The sequence below is a fragment of the Vigna radiata genome, chromosome 8 (assembly GCF_000741045.1).
Source record: "Vigna radiata var. radiata cultivar VC1973A chromosome 8, Vradiata_ver6, whole genome shotgun sequence".
Classification (NCBI taxonomy): Eukaryota; Viridiplantae; Streptophyta; class Magnoliopsida; order Fabales; family Fabaceae; genus Vigna; species Vigna radiata.
The window spans coordinates 42,971,097-42,996,049 of NC_028358.1; the positions used below are offsets into that span (position 1 = coordinate 42,971,097).

Here is a 24,953-nt window from a genome sequence, read left to right on the forward strand (position 1 = left end):
TCAACAACCACAAGTACCTCACTCTTTATTTAATGTATTTAGTGAGAAAGATTATTTTAATAAAATTGTATAAAGTGCTATTTTCTTAGTACTTCAACCAAAAGTCTCAGGCTGCAGATAAAATTAGATTGAGGTACAAAATTGTCTATCATTCGGTGTAGAAATTTAAAAGTAAAGAGAACAAAAACAAGAGCCAAAAATTCCTTTCGTTTTATTTATTTTTTTTTCTATTGATTGGATTTGAATGAGATTTTCTTTGTAATATTAGAATGTTTGCACTAAGTTTTGTTGAAATTTTATTTTCCTTTTTTTTTTTATTAACATCCGTGAGAATGTGCTAGTCATTGCTTTTCCTCCCATCCTATTACAAATCAGGATCTCTTCTCTCTAACTAGGCATACATTTATAATTTAAAAACTAAAAAAATAGTTAATCCTAAAATTGTAAACTTCTTAAAAAAAAAAGTCATATTTAGAGTACTGTATCATTAACTAGGACCAACTTACAATTAAAATTTTATTTGGACGAAAAAATGCAGTTTTCCTACTAAAATTAACCAAAAGTATATATATGCATAACGTATATCGTGTCGAATCGCAATCCCACCAAATAAATGAAGGGCAAGTTGAGCATTTGCATAATCTCATGTTTTAATAACCTCAGAAGGTGACAATTCCTTCTACTTGGAGCTTTCAGCTAAAAATCCTTCGTATGTTCAAATCAGTTAAACAAAACACCTTGTTGTACCATGTTGGTGAGGTCATAAGAAGGCAAAGGTTAAGATATTAAGATATTCTGTCATCTTGTTAATGGTGCTTTAAGACAAAAATAAAAATGCAAGTAATGCATAAATTATTCCTAAAAACTCCCTTTAGACACAAGTATTTAGTGGTCACCATCTATACGATTCTTCATCTACTTTATATCATACTCATCTATGAATTAGTCACCGATATGAATTAGATTTTGAAACCAGTTACAAGTTCTTTGAGAAAATAATATTTGAAATGAATGAGTTGTGAACAAACTCATAAAATATAAGTCTTTATTTTCAATAAAAAACTTTAAAATAATAAATTTGTGATTATCTTTACTTATATATTATTTAACTTTCTTATTTTTTTATTCAATATAAAATTTTCAACTCATCTTATACTCCTGTCATGAAGTAAATAAAAGTATTTTTACCTAGTATGGTTCTCCTAAAGTAGAGAAAAATAGTATTTTTGAAAAGTTAAATTTATATCTTTGAGGATTGATCATTCTGATGAAGAGGAAGAAGATATTCAACTACAAAAGATTATATGATGCCCAAGCTAGTAAAAATAGAAGAAATTATAAAATATATTAATATAAAAAGTGAATAAGATAATTGAGTGAGTAGTTTCTATGAAATTAAATTAGTTTATATTTATAGACTATTTTAGAGTTGGACTGAAATATTTAAAAGATATAAAAAAAAACATTATTATTCACGATCTGGTTATACTGTTGCATCTTATTTGATTAAATTGCATCAATTTGATTATGTTTATAATATTATAAATTCATATATCTATATGTCTTAAATATTTTTTTATAGCGTAAAAGCTGTCTGGAAAACAAATATATGTTGCAGATGGTAATAGACTCTAGTATTCCATTTGGTTAGAAAACTTAAACACTAGCACAGGACAAAGACTAGTCAATACCATGGGCAAATGCAGAAAATCAATTTCATAAGGAAAGACAAACTATAAGAAAAGGCTTATTCTGATTATATCATTTTTTTCAATACTTCAAAATATGGCACACACAAATGCGGATTAAACATGCCCAATCACATACTGCACACTACCACAACAAAATCTGTGAACAGACAAATAAACAATAACCAAGTAATGAACTGATCTTTTCTCTCATCCGAGTTTGTAGGTTTTTTACTAATATCCATTCATTTTACCAAGAAAACCTTTCTTTCTAGCTTCAATTTATTCAAACTCATGCTAGAAGTAGAAAAAAAAAACTAAAACATATCTAAGTCCCTTCACTTCAAGATCACTGCAAAGAAGGAATGATAAAAAGTTAAAGAGATTAGTAGACATAGCCCTTGACAAACATTCCCTTCTTTGCCTCTTCACTCTCACCCTCCGCAGAATATCTTCCAAGTTGAGCCAAGGAGTTTGCTTTTGCGCGCACCAAAAGAGACTTTTGAGCAGCTTCCACATTCTCAGGATGTCCTTTCCACGTTTTTAGCACGGTGTTCTGAAGAGCTCGAGCATACGAGAAAGAAACATGCCATGGGTTGGGGCTTTGGTTCATTGCATTTAGATTAAGTGTTGCTTCCACTTCAGATTGCCCACCCGACAAAAACTGACAAAATAAACATTTTCACTATTTAATTTACTAGTTTTATATTTCATTTTTTTTATTAAGTGCAATAATAAGTAAAATTAGCATAGCCAATTATGTGAATGGAGAATACAAAAGACCTGTTACTTTACCATGATTCCGGGTACTGCTGGAGGAACTCTTCTTCTAAGCAAGGTTAGAGTATATTTGGCAATGGTTTCCGGAGAAGCCTTTTCCTTATGTTCAGCCCCAGGTGTAACCATGCTAGGTTTGAGCAAAATTCCCTCAAACATGACATTGTTTTCAGCCAAGTAGAAGAAGACTTCTGACCACACTTTCTCAGCCACTTCCAACGTCCTTTCAATTGAGTGGTCTCCATCCAAAAGAATTTCAGGCTCCACAATTGGCACAAGGCCATTGTCCTGCAATGAAGAACGAGTAAAGCAAGGGGATTAGTGTACTGTAAAAGAAAAACTTTTTTCTTGAGATAAATCTACACCAACATCAAGTAACAAACGTTCAAAGAATGAAAAATCAATTATAGGTTCTCATTCATTCAAATTTGTATAAAATATATGTTCCCTTTGTCATAGACCAAACTAAACCCACAACCCAAGTTCACTCCCTTCAAATGAAAAGAACCACTATCATCACATGGGTCCAGTGATCGATACCAAAGGATAAACTACCAATTTTACTTCATAGCGATATCTGTCGTGATTGATGAGATGGATTATTAACTTTTCTTCAAACAAATAATAAGCAGTGAGGTAACTAGACCTAATTACTTATGCTTTATACATTGATCACAAGCTATGAAAAGCAGGTTTTAGTTTCTCAGATTTAGTTTAAACCTAATCTGAATATTTTTTTGGCAGTGCTGTGTTTCTCTTTCATCCTTCTACAACAGTACAATAGTAAACTGCCCTACCTGCACCTGTGGTTGCCAAAACAAAACAGAACCTGGAAGCTGTGTAGAGTATTTCTCTTCATTTTTTGTACGTATAAATTATCTGTGCTCATTCTGGCTTCAGTGTTTTATCATTTGTACGTGCATGGCCATTATTTGACATTGCTACCTTTTCATAGTTCACGCTCGTTCATACTCTTCATCTCTTTTGTTTTCATAAGCAAATAGTTAAATTATTATAATAACTTTTTTAAAATACGATGAACCTATGGTTTAATCATAATTGAACCATAGGTTGTTTCAAAAACATTGGTTGGTAATTGGTAGTATCATCCTTGTATGGGGTGGAAGAATACGAGGTTGTGGAAGAATATACGAGTATTTGAAGGTTTGCGTCTAATGCATGAAAATGGTTGATGACATGAATACATAGTGTGTATTCATGGGTCCAGTGATCGATCACAAGGTAATTTCAGCAAACAAAGATTTATTGGAGCAAGAATACCTGAGAGATAGCGGCATAACGTGCAAGTCCCCATGCCGCTTCCTTAACAGCTAATGCAGAAGGACCACATGGAATGCTAACAACTGTCCTCCTGTGGATCAAAACAATTTTAAAGTCGCTCTCAATGCATCTAACTAAGACCAACATTTCAGAAAGAAAAAATGACTTACCACTTGGCAAATCGAGCACCTTGCTTGTAGTATTCAGCAGACCTAGAAGCCAATCCATCCAACCCTTGGCACCATGATTCATTGTTCGAACCCGGCAGGGGGACCAGACCCTAAAAATAGGAAAACTATAAATGTAAACACCAAGCCAACTTCTAAATCTAATCAGTAACACATGACACCATTGACAAACTCAAATAACAAACCTTATCAACTTTGATGCCAGGAACAATGTTCTGATCACGAAGGCAATCCACAAATTTCTTTCCATCAGTGGTTGACTGGTAAAGGGTTTCTTCAAAAAGAATGGCACCAGAAATATACTCTCCAAGGCCAGGTGTGGTAAGCAGAAGTTGCCTGTAAGCCTGGCGATTCACCTCAGTATTGTCCAAACCAATGGATGCTAAACGCTTCCCGCATGTTGCATTTGATTCATCAATTGCAAGAATTCCACGCCCAGGAGTTGCAATAGATTTCTATACAACCAACAAACAAGAAAGTCAGTCTCATCGTTACTGAAGGGTTAAGATCCAAAGTGATAGAGTGATAAAACGTATATAAAAGACAATCCAACTCAACATAGAAAAACAGCATCCTGAAAATCTTCCAAGAAGTAAAAAAATACTAAAAAGCCAAATCCAAGGAGAGATTTCATTACAGAGTAAGTTATGAATCAAATTAATGTAAATCAACAAACACGACCAACGATGGAAAATACACATGCATAAAGAGTGTACCAAAAAACAGCAAAGTTAAAATCTTTAGAGCAGAACAACATTAGAAATCAAAAGAATTGATAAAGGGCAAGAAAGAAGAAGATACTAACCTCTCGGTTTGAAGAATATGCGGCACAGTCAATAAGGAAAGGAACAACAAACAAAATCATATATAGACGGTATTCCATTTTAAAAGATCTTACCATTTAGATGGGTTCGCTAACTGTTAGACGGTACATTTCTTCAAAACTGATATATGCAATTTTGAATCAACATTGTCGGAGATTAACCCTTTAAAACTTTTAGAGCATTTAAATTGAATCGAATTAATATAAATCAACAAACAAACAAACAAACACGACCAAAGACGGAAAATACGCATGCACAAAGGGTGTACCAAAAACAGCAAAGTTAAAACCTTTAGAGCAGAAAAACTTTGGAAATCAAAAGAATTGATAAAGGGCAAGAAAGAAGAAGGTATCATAAAGTATCGGTACTAACGGCGGTTTGGACGAGTTCGTGTTGATAAGAAGAGGCGCGGATCGGGAGAGAGACCCGGCGAGGAGAAGATCCCCGGCGGGGAGAAAAGGTGCTGTGGGCGATCCACTGTGAAGACAAAGTATTGAGCTTTGCAGAAGCCATGGCCATGGAAGTACAGTGAAGATTGTGTTGTGATGTGATCTGAAGGCTTTGTAGGGAAAGAGAAAACCGTGAAAAAGAAATATGAAGTGTTTGGTTTGATTTCTTGGTCAGTCCGCGGTAGGTGATGTGAGACACTCTCAAGCGGCAATATCAACAACCCACTTTTTTAATTTCTTTTTCGGTTTATATTTTTCAAACACAAAAGTCCTTTTCCATGCTTTGTTTGAATATCAAAATATTTTATTTAATTATGGAAGCATGTATCAGAACTGTTTTTATTGATTCATATGCGGAAAACATTTATTATTTTTAATTTTTTTAAAACAAATTAAATAAAAACAGTTAAATTTAAGAAAACTGTTATTTGAAAGGAAAATTTAGAAAGAAAAAAAAAAGTAGATACAAAAAGAAAAATCACCTTTTTATATAATTATAACGAATTTTAATTTATAAAGATAAGATATTGCCTTTTGAAATAAATTAAAAAAAAGATTATAAATATTGAATATATAGCAAATGCATATTTTAAATTTAAGAAGATAAAGATGTTGGAATTAAAACAGATAAAGATTGAAACAGTTTAATAGATGCATAATTTAATTTATAAGGATAAGGATTTTGGAATTAAAAGAAATAAAAAATATTAAGATCGAAATATTATAATAGAGAATCCTACGTTAATATCCCACGTACTCTGTTAATATATTCAACAAATATAAATGTTTAGATTAAAAGAGGTGAAAAAATATGAAGATTGAAATATTTAATGTACTAGTTTTTCAACAATGTTAAAATCTTAAAGATAAAGATAAAAACTATATTAGAAAAGATAAGAAGTTCTGTGTATGTGATTGGATTATATATATATATATATATATATATATATATATATATATAACAAATAGGTCCAAAAAATAATATTTTGTAAAGGTTTAGAAATTAGTATTTTAAAATTGACCAGTGTGTTTAAAAAATATTTCATTATTTTAATATTAAAAAGTTAGTATAATATAAGTCTTACAAATAAATTTTATTATTTAAAATATATTAGAAGTCACGAGTCAATCACTTCTTTTTTTATATTTGAAAATTGAAAATAATAAAATTGAAAATCCACGGTTTAACAACCTTTTTAAAATTTTGTTTTTAAATTTTAACATTTAAATTATAATTTAATTGAATTTAAAATTTTGTCATTATTTAGTATATATTTATATTTTAATAATTATTAAAATATAATTTCTATTATTGTAATAATTATATTTAAAAAATAAAAATAAAAATAGTTAAAAAAACAAAAATAATAAAAATAAATAAAAAATAATAATATAAAATCGGATTTAATATATTTGAATATTTTAAATTATATTAAAATATTAAAATAAATTAAATATTTATTAAAATTTAATTAAAAAAGAAAACTTAAAACAAGATCCGTGAACTGTTAACGATTTATTAACAAGTTTTTAAAGTTTTACTTTTTATTTAAATTTTAATAATTATTTAATTTAATTTAATATTTTAATATAATATAATATATTTAAATATGTTAAATAAAATTTTAAATTATTATTTATTATTTATTTTTATTATTAATATATTTATTTTAATTATTTTTATTGTAATTATTATAATAATATAAATTATATTTTAATAACTATAAAATATAAAAATAAATTAAATAATATTAGAATTTTAATTTAAATTAAATAACTACTGAATTTTAAATAAAAAACAAAATTTTAGAAAAAATTGTTAATCTGATTTTGAATCTGTTAATATGTTTACGATTTTGAAATCCAATTAACAAACTTTTTTAAATTTTGTTTTATTTAAAATTTTAATAGTTATTTAATCTAATTTAAAAAATTTATATTATTTAAAATAATTGTTGAAATATAATTCATATTATTATAGTAATTATATTAAAAACCAAAAATAATTAAAATAAAAGTAAAAATTGTGAAAATAAAAAACATAAATGAAGATAAAAATTAAAATATAAATTAAATATAAAATTAAATTAAATAATTATTAAATTTATAATTGAAAACAAAATTTTAAAAAAATTGTTAATTAAATTTTAAAATTCGTTAATGTAACAGGTTTCAAAATTCAATAATTTTTTTTTATCGGATTTGAAAATCAATCAAAGTATAGTTAGATTTCGGAATCTGTAAAATATTTTCCTACAGAGCATAACAAATATTTTACAAAAAATTAAAAAAACAAATACGATTTATAATTATAAAAAATCATACCTAAGATCAAATATATATAACATTTATTTAAAGGTATATATATATATATATATATTTACCATTTTTTTAAGTGCAATCGAAGTCCAACTTTCAAATTTACAGTATGAATCTTCTTAAAGCTGGTCAAGTCATGTATGTTTACAAATAGCATATTTCTTAAAAATAATTACTTATTATTTTATTTAAACAGAATTGTCACTGGTTTTTAGAAGTAGATTAAACTAAATACGTGAGAAAGTTGTTTGAAAATTGATAAAATTATCCTTTATGAAGAGTTTTGTCAAAATAGATTAATCAACAATCCAACCAAAATATCAAATCAACGAGTTAATAATAATACTAATAAGCTAAGATTTGAACAACATAAATAATCATTTATTGATATATAGCAGTATTTCATATAATATAATGTAAGGAAGTTTTTTATACATTTTTTCTTGTTCAAAATGATGATATTTTAGTTTTTTTTCTTTTCTTTTCTTAAACTTTGGTTATTTCTCTGCAAATGCGAAATTTGTTTTAAGAGAATTTAGTGCGTATTCCTCTTTTACCTTTAATGTTTAACACAATAATTATCAATATCATTATATAATAAGGTACATGACTTGGTAATTTTAATTAGATAAACTTTTCAATAAATAAAAAATAACTTATTCAATGACATAAATAATTAAATATTTTTATATTTTAAAAATAAATAAATTTTCAATACTACTTTTACACACACACGCATGCATATATATATATATATATATATATATATATATATATATATATATATATATATATAATATTACTAAATCATTAATTAAGTTATACTTATACATTTAATATTAAGTAAAATAAAGAAGTCAGAATAATAATGTAATACCTTAAAAAAAGAAAAGTTCTCATAAAAAAATAACACTAATAGCTCTGAGGATTATTTTTGCAAGGTTAAAATTTTGAAGAGAGGTGGTGGGAGCGTGATGATGGATGGAGGCTGAGAGATAGAAGGAGATGCAGAAAAAAAATTAAGAAATTTTATAAATATGAAAAATAGATATATAAAAACAAAATAATTTATAAATTTAAATATATCGACTAAATTAATAATTAACCCTTAATTTTAATAATGTTAACGAGTATTTGAACTGTTGTCATTTATCATCATTATGCATTCATTTACGACTTTGTTATAATTTTAAGTCGTTAATTTCTTTAATCAACAATTACATGTGAACATCAATTCCCAATAATATTCAAAATGTATTTATTTTATTTTCTATGGATTTTGTAATGTTAGGTTTTCATACTCTATAAAAAAAGTTCACTCAAATGTTAATGTTTATGACGTTTTTGGTGTTCTATGTAGTGTTGCTAAGTTTAGTATTTACCCTATTTTTTAATAAATTTTTAGAGTATTTTGTAGAATTTAAAACATAATTATTTATCTCAAACAACACAACTATGTCATCTGCTGCAGCAATAGGTTGATTAAACAAAGTTTTGATAACTTTAATGAATGTAAGTAACTTTGTTAAGGATATTTTGTTGGGAATAAAAATTAAAAAAGTAAAAAAAATAAAAGAAAAGTGAATAGGGACTAAAGTACAAAAACAGGTTGAAGAAAAAAAGAATAGTAAAGCCTATAAATGCAAAGAGAAATTGGATGTATTGTTATAACGTCATAGAAAAACCACTAGAGCTCAGAAACCCACCAAAAGCAGAGAGACACGATGAATTGAAGGGCAGTGAGCACATCACCGCCCTTACTCTCAGTCTCACTCTCACACTCAAACCCCTTCAACGCCTTCTCTCAATTCACACAACAATTACCCTTTTCAGTTTTCTCCTTTCATTCTCTTCCTCTCTGCTAAACACCGTCATGTCTCAGAACAAGAATGTTTCTTTGGAGCGAAGTGCCCCACAACAACCTCGTCCTTCCAATGTATACGTGGGAGTTGGAGGTTCAGACAGCCTCTGCATAAGCCCCAAGCGAGATCACAAGTCTGAAAACTATGAGGACCTTCAATTAGAGTTCAACCCTCTTGTGTTTAGCTCTTTGGAGCAGTATTTGCCTCCCCACATGCTCAACCTCTCTCGCGAGGTTAAGGTTCAGTACATGAGGAACATTTTGCTTCGATATTTGCCCGAGAGTGAGCGCATTCGGGTGGGTGCCACTACAATTTTGGACTTTTGTTCTTTCAATTTTTTTGTTGACTTCACTGTGTTTGAAAAATGATGGTGGGCTGAAGGGCCCATATGGGTATTGGAGTTTGGAAGAGCTGAATTTTTTCGTTTCTTGAATTAAAATTTCATTTTTATGTTGCCCTTGGCCAATAGGGTCTTTTTTGCATTCTCGATCGGTTTGGGAAAATTTTGATGGGAATTGGGAAAAATAGATATTTGAATTGTGTTACATATTGTCTTTCCTGATTGGCAGCACACAATTTGGATGATTCTATATTTTGATTGCTCAATGCGGGTGCATGTTGTGAAGATGACGATGTTTGTTTAACAAGTTGGTCTTTCATCAAAGATGTGGTTCCTAATCATTCGTGTTTATAGTCTTGTCTTCTTAGTTCTTAGGAAAAATGCCAATCTTTTCTTTCATTGGCATTCTCTTTTGTCCGTCGGAAGTACTTGCCTGTGCCTATTTTGAAAAATGATACATCTGCCGTGTAATTAGCGGGTTTTCTCTGAAAGCTTATCATTCTCAAGTGTAGAATTCTACATGATAGGGATTTCTGTCTGCACTTGTCTTAGAAAATTTATTGACTTGCCATTTCTGTTAAAGAACTTGTTAACCTAAATAGGTGAGATAAATGAGACCAATTCTTAGTATGATAATGAATATGTTTTTGTTTTATTTTATTTTTTCCTGGTATATTTTGTTTTTGGCTTGGTTTTGTTGTTCACTCTTCAGTTTTTGAGTTTGGTATTCTATCTTGGATTGAACAGATTCAAAAGCACAAGGAATACAGGCAAAAGATCATGTTGAACTATCCAGTAAGTTTTCTATTCAATGTCAAAATGGCGGTTTTGTTCGTTTGCGAATTGAAAATTTAGATGGTTTCATTTTATGATTCTCTTGGAAATTGTGGGAGATGCTGTTGATGGGATAATTTTTCTTAGACTTAGGGTGACACTTTAGTTGGTACCTATTATCTGTGAGAATTTGGAATCTGCATGTGTTCTTGATGTTAACGACATTTGAAATTGGACCCTTGTGGACGTGAATTTCAATCAGATCCAGAGAGACCTGAAATGCCAGTAAAAAAGCACATGTTAACATTTGAATTTTGTGAAACAAGAACAGTCGTCCTGTCTCCTTTTCGTATGTTCTGATCATGCTCAATCTCACTGGTTATTCACTTTTGATTGTAGCCTCTGCACAGGGAGATATACAGTATGGATGCTGAGAAATTTTTCACACCATCATTTCTCAGAGCAATTAAAGAAAATACAGAAGAGAGTTTTAGAAGTATAATGGCAGAACCCTGTAAAGGAATTTATACATTTGAAATGCTTCAACCACGATTCTGTGAAATGCTAGTATCTGAGGTATTACAATTCTTTGCTTTGCTTTGCTTTTCATGCATATATAATTTTATCTGTTCTATATCAATGTATGTTCTTATCAAGTTCTGATTATTTAGGTGGATCATTTTGAAAGATGGGTCCATGCTACCAAGTTCAGAATCATGCGACCTAATATAATGAATCAATATGGTGCCGTACTTGATGATTTTGGCTTGGAAGCCATGCTTGACAGATTGATGAGTGATTTCATACGTCCTATGTCCCGAGGTTATTTTTTATTTTTCTTAATGAGAATGGATTACTCAAGTACGACTGAGATGAAGGAACTACTATAACTAATGTTGACTAACTTTTGCAATTTGATGTTTTTCTTTTGTAGTTTTCTACTCTGAAATTGGTGGATCCTCACTGGACTCTCATCATGGGTTTGTTGTTGAATATGGAATCAATAGGGATGTGGAACTTGGTAGGTTCTCAAATTAGGTCGCTGCTTTGTCCAGATGGTATTGTCTGGGATCTGTAATAGATATTTTGAACCTAAATGGAGTTTAATGTTTCAAGCAAATCTATTTATAGTTTTATGTTAATATGCTTGAAAAATTTTCTTTATGGTATACACATTACCTTTCATCTTGCTGATTTTTATTCTTTTATATGGCCATACAAAAAGGATAAGAAAGAAAAACATGGATTAGATTTCAGATTGTTTGAAATACCGAGATATTCAGGTTTTATATTTTTCAGCCGCAATGTCATATATGCCCGTTTTGTATTCTTTTTCTGTGTAGTAGGGTGTCTTATCTTTCCCCTAAAGATATTTGGGACGAATGATTTTGGAGGGTAAACTTTTCATTACGTGTATAGATTCGCTAATTCAACAGTTTTTCAGAATGGAAGGTAAAATGATAGTTTATCATGAGATTCCAGTCAACCCTTGTTCATTTCAATAAATACTTTGTGACTGTTAATTCAAAATGAAAACTTCAACCCCTCTCCCTCCTTGTTTCCCTCCCAAATCTTCCTTCTAAAATAACTGAAGTTTGTTAGTTAATTCAAGTTCACTCTAACTATGATTGATACCTTTGTCATTGAGGCTTATCTTGTGTTAAATTTAAATGTACCTATTCTTTTACTATAAAATTATCTCTTGTTGCGTTACTCGTTAATCCATCCCAAATCATGACAATTAGATACTTTCTCTCATGAATTCAATTCTATGCTAGATCTTTCTCCTCTTATATTGCCTACTTTAGATGCTTACATGTTTTGTATAGTATACAAGTGTATCTCGCATGCTTTGTGTTGCCTGTTCCGAACAAATTAGCTTTATGTGATTTTGATGAAATCTAAAGTGCAAATTGTTTTCCAGGCTTCCATGTGGACGATTCAGAAGTCTCCTTAAATATTTGCTTGGGGGACAAATTTTCTGGTGGAGAACTGTTCTTCCGGGGTGTTCGATGTGATGAACATGTAAATTCAGATATCCAACCAGTGGTATGCTTACTACCTTACTCTTATTTAAGCTGAATAATTTATATTTAACTTCATTGATCTCCAGCATGTATCTGATTTCTGTTTTAAACTTTAAGGAGGTATACCCACCAGTTCATTATTCATACCCTTCCACTATTCTGGATGGTTCCGTATCCGTGGTTCCTTAATATAACAACATACTTCTAATGTGAGACTCCAGTCTCATACCCAGCAATTTATTTCCATAGTGCAATAATTGAAAAACAGTATAAATTTCTGAGTTGTACGTTTCATATCGTTCATCCTGAAATTGAATAACATTATGGCAATATTAGAACATGATATTGACCAAAAGTTGTGACATTAGTTACAAGTATAGAAATTTCCTATGAACATCTTTACTTTGTTAAATATATAACACCAAACATATGTATGTAGGAGAACTTCGATTACTACCATGTTCCAGGACATGCAATTCTTCATCCAGGTCGTCATCGGCATGGTGCTAGACCTACAACATCTGGGAATCGGATAAACTTAATTCTCTGGTGTAGAAGGTATTTGCATGTTTTCATTCTCTGGTGTAGATGGAAATTAACACAGCACACTTCCCCATGTGACTTTAGATTGGAAATTTTGTAAGCATAGTTCTGGTCAATTTGATATGCATGAACCTTCATTGTTATCACGCAGTTCGGCTTTTAGAGAGTTGAAGAAATATCGGAGAGATTTCTCTAGCTGGTGTGAAGAATGCAAACGAAAGAAGAAGGAGAAAGAGCGGTTGCTAGTTATGGCCACCCAACAGGTAACACTGATTGACAATAAACACCTTAGAGATTGAAGGGTCATCTAAGATTAATGTTATTGTTGATGTTGCAGGAATTAATGAAGAGGGAAATGCAATCGGCCTCGTGAAGTTGCACATGCAGATCATATTGTATAGTTGATTCTCACCTCTGAGCTTCTTTTACTGTCTCTAAGTTATGGATTATCTTGTTGAGAGAGTAATAGGCATCCATTTCATAGGGTTACATGAACCAAAGAGGAAAATAGTTATAGTTTAATAGGAGAGGTTCATTTCGAGAGCTCACTGTTTCTTATAAAAGGAGCCCAATTTATACAATGAAATTTCCAAGAGTGAATACTTTTATCAGTTTTTACAAAGACATCTCAAAGGTTTACAACCTTTGCTTTTGCTTCTGTCACTGTGTTACAACTTACTTGCAAAGGTTTCGTAAGGTTGTGAAGGCTTCACAATGATTTCAAGCCATTAGATTTACATTACTTTTCTAATTTAAATAATGAACGTCTAAATTTTAAATATATTGGTCGCCATAATAAATCATTTTATTATGATTTCGTAATGTAATTTTATTTAATAATTCACTATTTTAATGTTACTTTTAATATTGAGAAAACATATAATAAACACTAAGAATAGATATTTAATATAAAATTATATAATCTTACTATTCAATTACACTTTCAATTACTTTAATATTTAAACCTAATAATAATAATAATAATATACGCTTTCACTAAATTTTAAAAGTTTATTATAATGTTAAAGAATAGATGAATAAACTCAAAAAAAATTATGAAAGAATCAAAGTTTTGGAATCCAGTTTTAGAATTCCTTAAAACCATAATAAAATTTTATTAACGAAATTTTTAAATATAATTTATCTTAATATTATAAAATCACACAATTCTATAAAATAAAGATTTAATATTAACAAAATGTAAAACTTGGTAAAAATAAGAATATAACACAATTTTAATTAGTAAAAAATGATATTTGTCACCATAAAAATATATAAAATAATAAAATAAAATAGTTTAAGAAGCAAATATTTTATTGCCACACATTTTGCAAAATTTAGATTATTTATTTAATCCTTTATATTGCATTATATATTATTAATGTGTCATACACATTACATTAATTTTTGTTTTCAGTTTTTTTAAATTGAAAAAATTATGTATGATGTGGTTCATAGGAAATTAAAAAAAATCATTGAAAGATATAATATACTTTTTAAGAAAATTAATATATATTTTTTAAAATATATTATGCTTTGTCCATAATAAATATTTTAAAAATGCAAACACAGACAAATAGTGTCTATTTGCTAGTATATATAAAAATTTTACTTTATGGTTTTCACATTTTATTTTCCAATTTTATTCTTTAAATATATTTTTATAGTCAAATAAATATTTTGCCACTTTTATCTTTTAAATGACAATTTTTTTCAAAATTTAAACATTTTGAATTACTTATAAAATAAAAACACTATAATAAAATTATAAAGATATTTATATATAATTTTATAATTATGATAATAATAATAATAATACTAAATTTATTTTTTTTACTATCATAAAAAATGTGAAAACATATGCATGTATATGTTTTCACTACTATCTATCAATATTTATATCTATCTTTCTATATTTATAAAGAAATTTCCCTTTTTGAGACCATATTTATTTTTCAATTATTTTATTTAATAATTTTTATAAATTTAAATAATTATTTTACCAACTTTACTTTTTAAGCTTTGGTTTCTTGATATTTTAATTGTTTTTTTATTTGATATTTTTTAAACTTAACATTTTTTAATTGAAAAATTACCTACAAAATAAATAAGATTATTTATAATAAAATTATAAATAATATTAATATTAAATTTTATAGATATAATAATAACATTAACAATAGTTTTATTATTTTTCATTATCATAAAATATTAAAAAAAAGGTAGACACAATTACACGTAAGATGTGACCATATATAAAGAAAATACACCTATTTAATTTTTTCTTTTGTTTTTCTAATTTTACGCTTTTACTTACTACTTTCTAAATTTAAATAATTATTCATAATAAAAAAAATATTTTTAGTTTTATCATTTTAGTAACTACTTTTTAAATTCAAATAATTACTGATTATAAAAAAGTAATATATATATATATATATATATATATATATATATATATATATATATTGTGATTTATATATATATATATATATATATATTATTTTATATAATTTCTCTATATACAAATAAAAAGATAAACATATTCAGAACAAAAAGACAATCCAAATAGGTGGATTGTATATAGAAAATAACAAAAAAAAAATTGTTAATAAGTACAAGTCATTTTCTTCTACCAACCTTTTGCAAATCTTTTATTTTTATATATATGCATCACCAATTCCATGATTTTCTCACTGAAAACAGCATCATGTCGCAGAACCAGAACAATGTCCCACAGCAACCTCTACCCTCCAGTGGACATGTGACAGCGAGAGTGGTAAATTTGAATTCCGATAGGCTCTGCATAAGCCCCAAGCGAGATCACAAGTCTGAAAACTATGAGGACCTTCAAATGGAGTTCAATCCTCACGTCTTCAGCTCACTGGAGCAGTATTTGCCTCCTCACGTCCTCAACCTCTCACGTGAGGTTAAGGTTCGGTATATGAGGAACATTCTGCTTCGCTATTTCCCCGAGAATGACCGCAATCGGGTGGGTGTCACTGTCACCATAACAATAATAATGCCCCCACATACGGTGCCCTTTATGTTTTTTCAATCAAAATTTCATTTTTATTTTGCCCTCGATCCAAGGTCTCGTTTGTTTGTGTTGCCTTATTGGTGCCTGACCCGCTTTGATGTTTTGTTTCAGAAAGCTTTGTTTTTTTTTCCTACTTGGAAATCGGGAGAGTAGGAATTTAGGTTGTGTTTAGTTTTGCTTGCATGATTGTTGACAAACAATTTAGATGATTCTGTACTTTAGACTGCTTAGATACATGATTTGAAGAAGGCTGTGTCTGTTTAATCAACAAGTTGGTCTTTCTTGTTATGGTTCCAAATCATTCTTGTATTAGTCTTGAATCGATAGTTCTTAGAATAATGCCATTCTTATATTTTATTGGCGTGCTGTCTTGCTTGTTGGAACTGGCAGTACTCCCCTGTGCCTGTTTTGAAAGTGATACATCTGCTATGCATGTTAACTGGTTTTGCAGAAGCTTAACTTTTTCTAGTCTGGAAGTCTAAATAATATGGATTTCTGTCCGCAGTTGTGTTAGAAGATATCATGAAATGTGCTATTTGGTTTCTGGTATTAAAAATTTACTAGTTAGCGTAAAAAGGTGATGATAGGTGAGCATAGTATTTGTATGTTTTGTTTATATCGAATTATTCTTGGTATGGCAGAGGAGAGGTGTTTCTTTTGTTCTTTGGTGTTATTTTTTTCTCTGGCTTGGTTTTATCGTTCACTCTTTGATTTTTTGTTATTTTATGTTGGACTGAACAGATTCAAAAGCTGAGGGAGTACAGGCTGAAGATCATATTAAATTATCCAGTAAGTTTTCAATGGATATGAAAATGGCTGTTTTGCTCATTGGTGAATTGAATATTTTTATGGTTTCCTTTTATGATTCTTTCTAAAATTGTGGGAGATGGTGCTGATGAAATAATTTATACTACACTTTTAACAGGAGAGATATTTTATTTGGTACTTGTCTGTGAGAATTTTGAATGAGCAGCACATGTTTCCATTAGAAATTTCTCCACGATAATATTTATACTTTCTCGTTTCTGTATGTAGCATGATTTTCCAATATTGCTCGATCTTACTGGTTATTGACTTTTCTTATAGCCACTACATAGGGAGATATATACTATGGATGCTGAGAACTTTTTCACACCATCATTTCTCAGAGCAATTAAAGAAAACACTGAAGCAAGTTTTAGAAGTATAATGGCTGAACCTAGTACAGGAATTTATACATTTGAAATGCTTCAACCCCAATTTTGTAAAAAACTGATGTCTGAGGTATCACATTTCTTTCCTTTTCATGCTATATAATTTTATTTTATGTTAGTGTTTCATGTTCTTATCAAGTTCTGATTAATTAGGTGGATAGTTTTGAAAGATGGGTTCGTGGTACCAAACTCAGAATCATGCGCCCTAGTGCTATGAATAAACATGGTGTTGTTCTTGAAGATTTTGGGCTGGAAACCATGCTTGACAGATTTATGAGTGATATCATACATCCCATATCACGAGGTTTTTTTTGTTTATTTTTCTTAACGAGAATTAATTAGAAAATGATGACTGAGATGAGGAAACTGATATAATGACTTGAATTCACTTTTTCAATTTGAACGTTTTTTTGTAGTTTTCTACAGTGAATTTGGTGGATCCTCACTGGACTCTCACCACGGTTTTGTTGTTGAATATGGAATCAGTAAAGACGTTGAACTTGGTAGGTTTCTCCAACTTGTTGAATTTGGTTGCTGCTTTGTAGATACAATCTGTAATAATTTTTTGAACCTAAACGGAGTTTAATGTTTCAAGCATGTCTGTATATCTTTTTATGTTATTCTACTCTAATCATACACATGATGGAATATGCCTTTATTTACCTGGCATCTTACAGATTTTGATTCTTTTATGACTTATAACTAAAGGATATGGAGAAAAAGTGCATTAGATTTTTCAGATTGTATCAAATACTGAGATATTTAGTTTTGTTACCTTGTTAGCCTCAATGCCTTATGTTCTTGTTTTGTCTAATAATTTCTATGGTGTGAAGATACCTTGTCTTTTTTGGGGGTTGGAGGTGGAGTGGGAGGGTAAAATTTTCGTTCCAACTATATATTCTCCACTCTGTGAGCCTTTAAAGTGGAACAAATAAAATGATAGTTTATATGAAATTCAATTCATACTTATTCGTTTTAATCAATATTTTAAAATCCTACCCTTCCTAAACAAGCTATCTAAATGACTGAAGTTTAGTTATAGGAACTGATAGTCAGGGACAGTTATTTATGGCAACTTTGTGTAGAAAATAATTGCTGGTTGGTCTATCAGCTATGTAAAATTATTTTCGCTTTGTGGACATTGAATTCTCTCTGTAGGAGACTTTTGTCTCTGGGACAGAAAGTGCATTTCTGTATTTGTGCAATAGGAGAGACTTTTTGTCTCTGGCAGCAAGTATATTGCTGTAGTGTTCAATATTGTCTTTTATTACTTCTATGAAGTGCTATTCTATCAATTTGGTTTGACCTGCTGAATCAAAAAGATGGAATTCTTGTGAGCAGCAGAAAGAAATATCATGGCATGTGTAATATATAGACCTTTTGAATTGAAAGAGAAATCAAAAGGGCTGCATGTCCGGGTTCAGTTTGAACTAGAAATTGGCAAATTTTGAGAAATTTTGTTGTATATGAGAAAGTTGATGGGCAAGCATGAGGAGAAAAAAGTCAGGTCATCAGGCATAGAACCGGGGAGAGGACATATTTCAACCATTTTTAGACAAAGAAAAGTTCTGTATGACAGTTAAGAAAGCTGAACTGCCATATTTCAATGGAGACGACCCTATTGGATGGATTACAAGGGCAAAAACTTAAGTTTAGAATATTAGTGAAGATTAAAAGTTAAGCATGAAGGGTTCTATTATCCATTGGTTTAATCTATTGAGAGAAATAGATGATGGACTTATTATGTGGGCAAAGTTGAAGCAGCAAATGGTGACAAGGATTTGGGGGCCAACAGTATGAAAACCCTGACCTAGCTGTTGTAACAGGAGAGATTGATGGATGAGAAGCATTTGAATTTCTCTCATCAAAAGTTTTTGGTAAGTTGCCTTCACCGGGATCAGTCCTAACCCACTTTATTTGCCACCTCTTTGGAGGTTACCTTAATTGCAACCTCAAAGGTGGGGGTTAGATTTACATCAACTAGTGGTATGACTAAAAGTAAAATATATAGATGAGGTGGCAAGCTCACCTTAAAATTTGGTTTTATAGAATTAAGTTAAGTTCAAATCTAAATTTTAAGACAAGTTAATCATTTACTTGAAGAACAATATTTGGGTTATCTTTTAAGGTGGTTTGCATCCTGAAATTAAGTACCGGGTGCAAACTTCTCTACCCAAACAAAAGTTTAAGCAAATGCAGTATGCACAAAGTATAGAGATAGAAACAACTGCACTTGTATTTGGACCAGGGAGTGCAAGTTGGCATGCGAAAATGGGATCTTCTAGTACAAAAATTGGTTGTATGGTCCTCAAAGTGATATAAGACCAATTATTGTTGTTACTAATGTTGAGGTGACTGCAGCGTGGATTGGAAGTCAGAGTTGTTTCAGTCCAGGGTCAAACTCAGATAACAATCAATCTGACCAAAACAAAAGGAACTTATCATCTGTAGCATTCTTGGGTAGAAGAACAAAGTGTGAACCACAAAATCCAGCAGAGATCAATGAGGTGTGTGCCACTTAAAATACCAATTATTGATGTAGAAAAAAAAAAAACAAGTGTTTACACTTTAGGCATGGATAAAAGTTTCATCCCTTACATCAATTTGCAGAGAAACAATTAAAATTGATTAACTTGGGAGATAGTGAAGCCCTAAATGTAGATGGAGAATTAATTGTTATTGAAGTGGATATAGATAGTGTGTAAAAACCAGTTTCCAACTTTCAGCTTGGGAACAATGCTGATTTTTCCAGCAAGCAGTAATAATAGGAACTAATCATCAAGGACAATTATGGCAGTTATGTGTAGTTTTTTACTGTTTAAGGACAGAGAATACTCAGTATGTTGTTCACTCTAACTGTCAATGATACTTTGGTTAATCTTGGCTTATCTTTAGTAAATTTAAACGTATCAACTTGTGTACTTTAAAATTAATCAGTAACCCGTGGGTTGGTCAAGGGTTCAAATTTGGAAATAGTCTCTTTGAATACGACCATCCCATATACTTTGCATGGTAAGGAGTCTTCTGACACCAGATTTTTTGTTGAAATCTAAAGAGCAACATTTTTGCAGGTTTACATGTGGATGATGCAGAAGTCTCTTTGAATGTTTGCTTGGGAAAAGAATTTTCTGGCGGAGAAGTGTTCTTCCAGGGTGTTCGATGTGAAGAACATGTACTATCAATAGCCCAGCCAGGAGTATGTTTACTACCTTATTACTGTCATGATGGGAAATTATATTTATACTGAACAATTTGTCTCTAGTTTCACACCTTGCACTTAAATCCTAACGTACTATTTAATTCTTTAAGTGCATTAATGGACAAATTTGTTATAACTTTCCTAGTTATACATTTCATGTCATTCATACCCAAATTCAATAGCATCAGGAAAATATTAGAAACATGATATTGACAAAATAGTATTATTACATTGGTGACAAGTATAGAAATTTCATGCATACGTTCACTTCGTTAAATAAATAACACCAACGTATCTTTGTAGGAGATCTTCAATTATTCCCATGTTCCAGGACAGGCAATTCTTCATCCTGGCCGTCAACGGCATGGCGCAAGACCTACAACATCTGGGAACAGGATGAATTTAATCATCTGGTGTAGAAGGTGTGTAATAACTTTTTCTTACTACAAAATATTGACATAGCATGGCCCCTTGTTTCACTGAAGCAGCAAAATTCTCACACTGGTCCCCTTGTAACTTTGGATTGCAATTTGCAAATCACTGAACCTTCGTGTTGCTGTTTCAGTTCGACTTTCAGAGAGTTGAAGAAATATCAGAGAGATTTTACTAGCTGGTGTGGAGAATGCAAACGCAAGAAAAAAGAGAGAGCGCGGTTATCGCTTATGGTCTCCCAACAGGTAACACTATCTAACAATAACAAAGATTAATGTTAATGCTTTCATCTTCCATGACACAAATTCTGTGTCTTCACATTGCAGGAATTACTGAAGAGGGAAATATAATCGGTCTCGTGCACGTGCACATGCAAATCGTGCTTGTATAGTTTGTAGATTCTTGATTTTTGTACGAAATGAAACATTATTTTAGTTGAAAGTTATAGGCATTCAGTTCATAATGTAAATGGATGTTTTATATCTTCTGATGATCTTAAGGAACTACAGTTCCTGATTTTCTTTCCTTTTGGCTTTCTTGCTTGGGATCTTACCTCTTAACTTTGAAGATTGAAGAAAGCCATTTCTAACCAAGCATTAATCAACAAATTTAACATTTTATTACTTCGAACAACTCCTATCTAGCATTTCATACATAAACAGAAGGGGAAAAAAAACTCATTTAACAAAAATAATGATACGTTTTGATAAAAAAAAAATTGTATTTTTACTCGGTAAATTAAATTTTTACCTCTCACTTCTGTTTCTGAAAAACTGGCAAAAATATCCATTCATAAAAAGAAAGTATTTGTTAAAAGCTTTATTTATTTTTAGTTAGTAACCTAAACTTTTTTTTAAAGAAGTATATTTTTACTGTTAATACAAGGAAAATTATTTTTTAAAAATTTGATTTTTTTATTGTTTATTTTTTAGGTTCTTGATTATTCCATGGTAACTTTCTTCCCTTCTGGAGTTAACTGTTCAAAATTCATATGGTAAAAGAATGTTAAAAATATTTCTATTGAAAAACAAATTATTGTGGTTTAACAATCACCAATTTCTTTTTTTTGTTGGGAATTTAAACTATGAATAAGGTTTAGTTACACTTCTTTATATTCAAGAAGCAATAGTAACAATTGAATATAATAATTGATTCGTTATTTCGGTTTATGGTTTTAAGTTTTGGGTTTTGGATTTTTAATTTTAGATTCGATTCGGTTGAGTTAGGTTAGCTTCAATTAAGTTGGGTTCGGTTAGATTTGATTAAGTTCGATTGGGATTGATTGGATTGAATTATATTTGATTTGATACACTTACTGTTTGGTTCGATTCGATTTGGTACGGTTCAATTATTTGAAAAAAATTATCAAAAAAAACATATTAAACCTAATATACTTTATTTAAACTTCTTCCTTTGTTACGGGGTAGTGTTTGGAAGCTTACATTTACGGTGTAGTTGTTTTTAAGATGGATTTGAAAAAGTAAATGAAGAGAAAATAAAACTGAAAATGAGATTATTTGGATTTAAGAAATAAAAAAGTTTAAAATTAAATTTAAGAAAATTACTGAGTCATGGATATAGCTAATAAAATAAAAAATGTTTTAGTAAATAAAGTTAATTTATTATTATTTTATCTTTGATTATAAAAGTAATTTAAAATAAATTATAATTAGTGTAAATTGTGTTAAAAATATTATTGTTATTACTATGTGTAACCTCTATTTTTTTTGGCTTTTGAAATACACGATTAGTCTTTTGAACAAATATTTTAGAAATGTTAACATTTTCTGAAATAATAAAGATGAAAAAGATGTTAAAAAAATTAGGAATCCTAAAGAAAAGAGCAATAAGTATCTAAGAAAGACATTGAATGATTAATCTCTGAGTGATAATACACTTGGACACAGTGATGTTAACGTTTGTTATGATATTTAGGTATTGTTAATGATTCAATGAATATTTTAAGAATCTTCTGGACTCTCCTGCTTCCCACTAACTGATGAATTTCCATCATTACACTTCCTGAACCTTCCTTCAAACTCTTCTAAACTTTAATATCATCTGCCAACTCACCTTGAAAGCACCATTTCTCATCTCCTTCTCACTGCTAATTGCTTTCTCTTTAGACCATCTCACCCTATATTGAGTATTAATCGTCTGATATGTGATTTGATCGGATAATCATACAGTATAGTGATAATTAATTTAATTTACAAAATTATTCAAATATTATATAAGACTTGTTTATTTTTAATTTAAAAACACTGAGTTACCTAATTACGTACACCAGCATTTACTTTTTAACATTCTTACCTTCCTCCATTGGGATGTGTTTGCCATTAAAGAGTAGAGTGTGATCTTGAATTCTTGTAAACACTTTTTCTGCAGAACCAACCATATATATAGAAAGAGCACAAAAAAATAATAAAGAAAAACTTTATAGGTATGGTTGTTGTACCTAAACTAGATTCTGTATTTCAAAATTGATACAGTAACATGACCTCAATCATGATATTTTTGGTTATCATCCCATAAACCTTTTCCTTCAACCATTCTACACAAATTCTAAAACGATGCATCATTTTTAATGCATTATCATATTGTTATGTGAATGCTAATCAACAATTAATATATTTAGGAGATGAAGATATACATTACATTCTATATAGCATTTTATATGTCAAGTTCTCAGTTACCTAATATTAAGTAAAAAAATGTTTTTCAATCAACTTTAATAACCCACTTTTAGACTAAAAAAATACAGATTAGTCCAAATAAGTAAATTAATTCATTTTAATTATAATAATGTTAAAATATTAATTATGCGTTTAATGATGATTTTATTTTGTTTTCTTAACCATTATGCATATTGAAACAATGCTGGTCTTAGTTAAAATTGAACATATTGGTAAGAGATGGTAACAAACATAATCTCTAGTTCTTATATACTGATCACGGTCATTACATTAGTTTAATCAAGTTAATTAAAAATGGTTACAGCAGAATAATTTAATAACTGTTTTAATGATAGAAAACAAAAAATAAGATATGTTAAAAAAGAACTTGTGACAACTCACATAAGAATCCTAGTTATATTATATTATGTTTAGAACATCAATTTCTAAATGATACCAAAGAGCAACAAAACAAAAGAGAACCAGAACCAACAGAAAATTGCAATTTGCAACTTTTAGAGACAAATTAAAACATTTCCCAACTCCTAGATAATATATTTATACTTGCATTGTTTTACAAAAAAATAAAATAAAATACACCTTTAAAAATTAAACCATATCTTATATGGTTTCCAGACATGAAAAAGTACATAACACACCCAAAGCATGTTCCATGCACAATGACTTTCCTTGTTTATTTTGTGATGTCCTTTATGTTCTTCTGACAACATAAAGGACACATTTGACATAATATAGGGTAGATTTACAAAAAGGATAGTGTGAGTTTGAGTTAGAGGAATAATATTTTTCTTTTTGCATTTCCATTATTTTTTTTACTGTTGGTGATCAATTAAGAATGTTAAAAAAATAAACTTTTGAAGTGATTAGAGCTGTAAATGTACGTACTTGTAAACAACTAAAACGTAACAACCGTATAATAATTCAGTATAATGATAATGTTGCAGTTATAATTGATCAAGAAGGAAATGTAAAAGAAACTCGAATCTTTTGCGCAATCGTTCGGGAATTGAGACAGTTAAATTTTACTAAAATAGTTTCATTAGCACCTGAGATATTATACGAGGAAACCATGATATGAATATATTGTTTTTTGTGAAATAGATAAATGAATCTATTTGAGTTCAAGAATAAAATTAATTTGTAGAAGAGAAATTTTAATAAGAATTAAATATATATATATATATATATATATATATATATATATATATATATATATAATCTTTAAATTAAAATTTATTTCTCTTTTGAACTTTAATATGTTTTAAAAAGTAAATGAATATATTTCTCTTAATCTAACAATCTTTAATTTTTATTTTTCATA

The 24,953-nt window shown here is 29.5% G+C and overlaps 3 protein-coding genes across 4 annotated transcripts; 2 read left to right on the forward strand and 1 right to left on the reverse strand.

Moving 5' to 3' along the window:
• Positions 1–1,736: 1,736 nt before the first annotated feature.
• LOC106772501 (fructose-bisphosphate aldolase 3, chloroplastic) lies at positions 1,737–5,414 on the reverse strand. The gene is made up of 6 exons (XM_014658932.2): positions 5,131–5,414; positions 4,120–4,389; positions 3,917–4,026; positions 3,747–3,837; positions 2,484–2,753; positions 1,737–2,352 (listed from the first exon to the last, which is right to left on the reverse strand). Exons 1-6 carry the CDS (start codon positions 5,275–5,277, stop codon positions 2,074–2,076), a joined length of 1,167 nt encoding a protein of 388 aa, XP_014514418.1. The 5' UTR covers positions 5,278–5,414; the 3' UTR covers positions 1,737–2,073.
• Positions 5,415–9,075: 3,661 nt separating this feature from the next.
• Positions 9,076–13,768, forward strand: LOC106771112 (uncharacterized PKHD-type hydroxylase At1g22950). Its single transcript, XM_014657018.2, has 9 exons — positions 9,076–9,684; positions 10,476–10,523; positions 10,902–11,078; positions 11,174–11,324; positions 11,437–11,523; positions 12,427–12,551; positions 12,969–13,087; positions 13,224–13,335; positions 13,410–13,768. Exons 1-9 carry the CDS (start codon positions 9,184–9,186, stop codon positions 13,443–13,445), a joined length of 1,356 nt encoding a protein of 451 aa, XP_014512504.2. The 5' UTR covers positions 9,076–9,183; the 3' UTR covers positions 13,446–13,768.
• Positions 13,769–15,731: 1,963 nt separating this feature from the next.
• On the forward strand, positions 15,732–21,461 carry LOC106771356 (uncharacterized PKHD-type hydroxylase At1g22950). Of its 2 annotated transcripts, XM_014657325.2 has the most exons (9): positions 15,733–16,064; positions 16,854–16,901; positions 17,199–17,375; positions 17,459–17,609; positions 17,722–17,808; positions 20,377–20,501; positions 20,808–20,926; positions 21,070–21,181; positions 21,263–21,461. In XM_014657325.2, exons 1-9 carry the CDS (start codon positions 15,741–15,743, stop codon positions 21,284–21,286), a joined length of 1,167 nt encoding a protein of 388 aa, XP_014512811.2. In that variant the 5' UTR covers positions 15,733–15,740; the 3' UTR covers positions 21,287–21,461. The 2 variants fall into 2 exon arrangements, with proteins under 2 accessions (XP_022641449.1, XP_014512811.2); XM_022785728.1 differs by lacking the exon at positions 17,199–17,375 and having other exon boundaries at positions 15,732–16,064.
• The last annotated feature ends 3,492 nt before the right edge of the window (positions 21,462–24,953 follow it).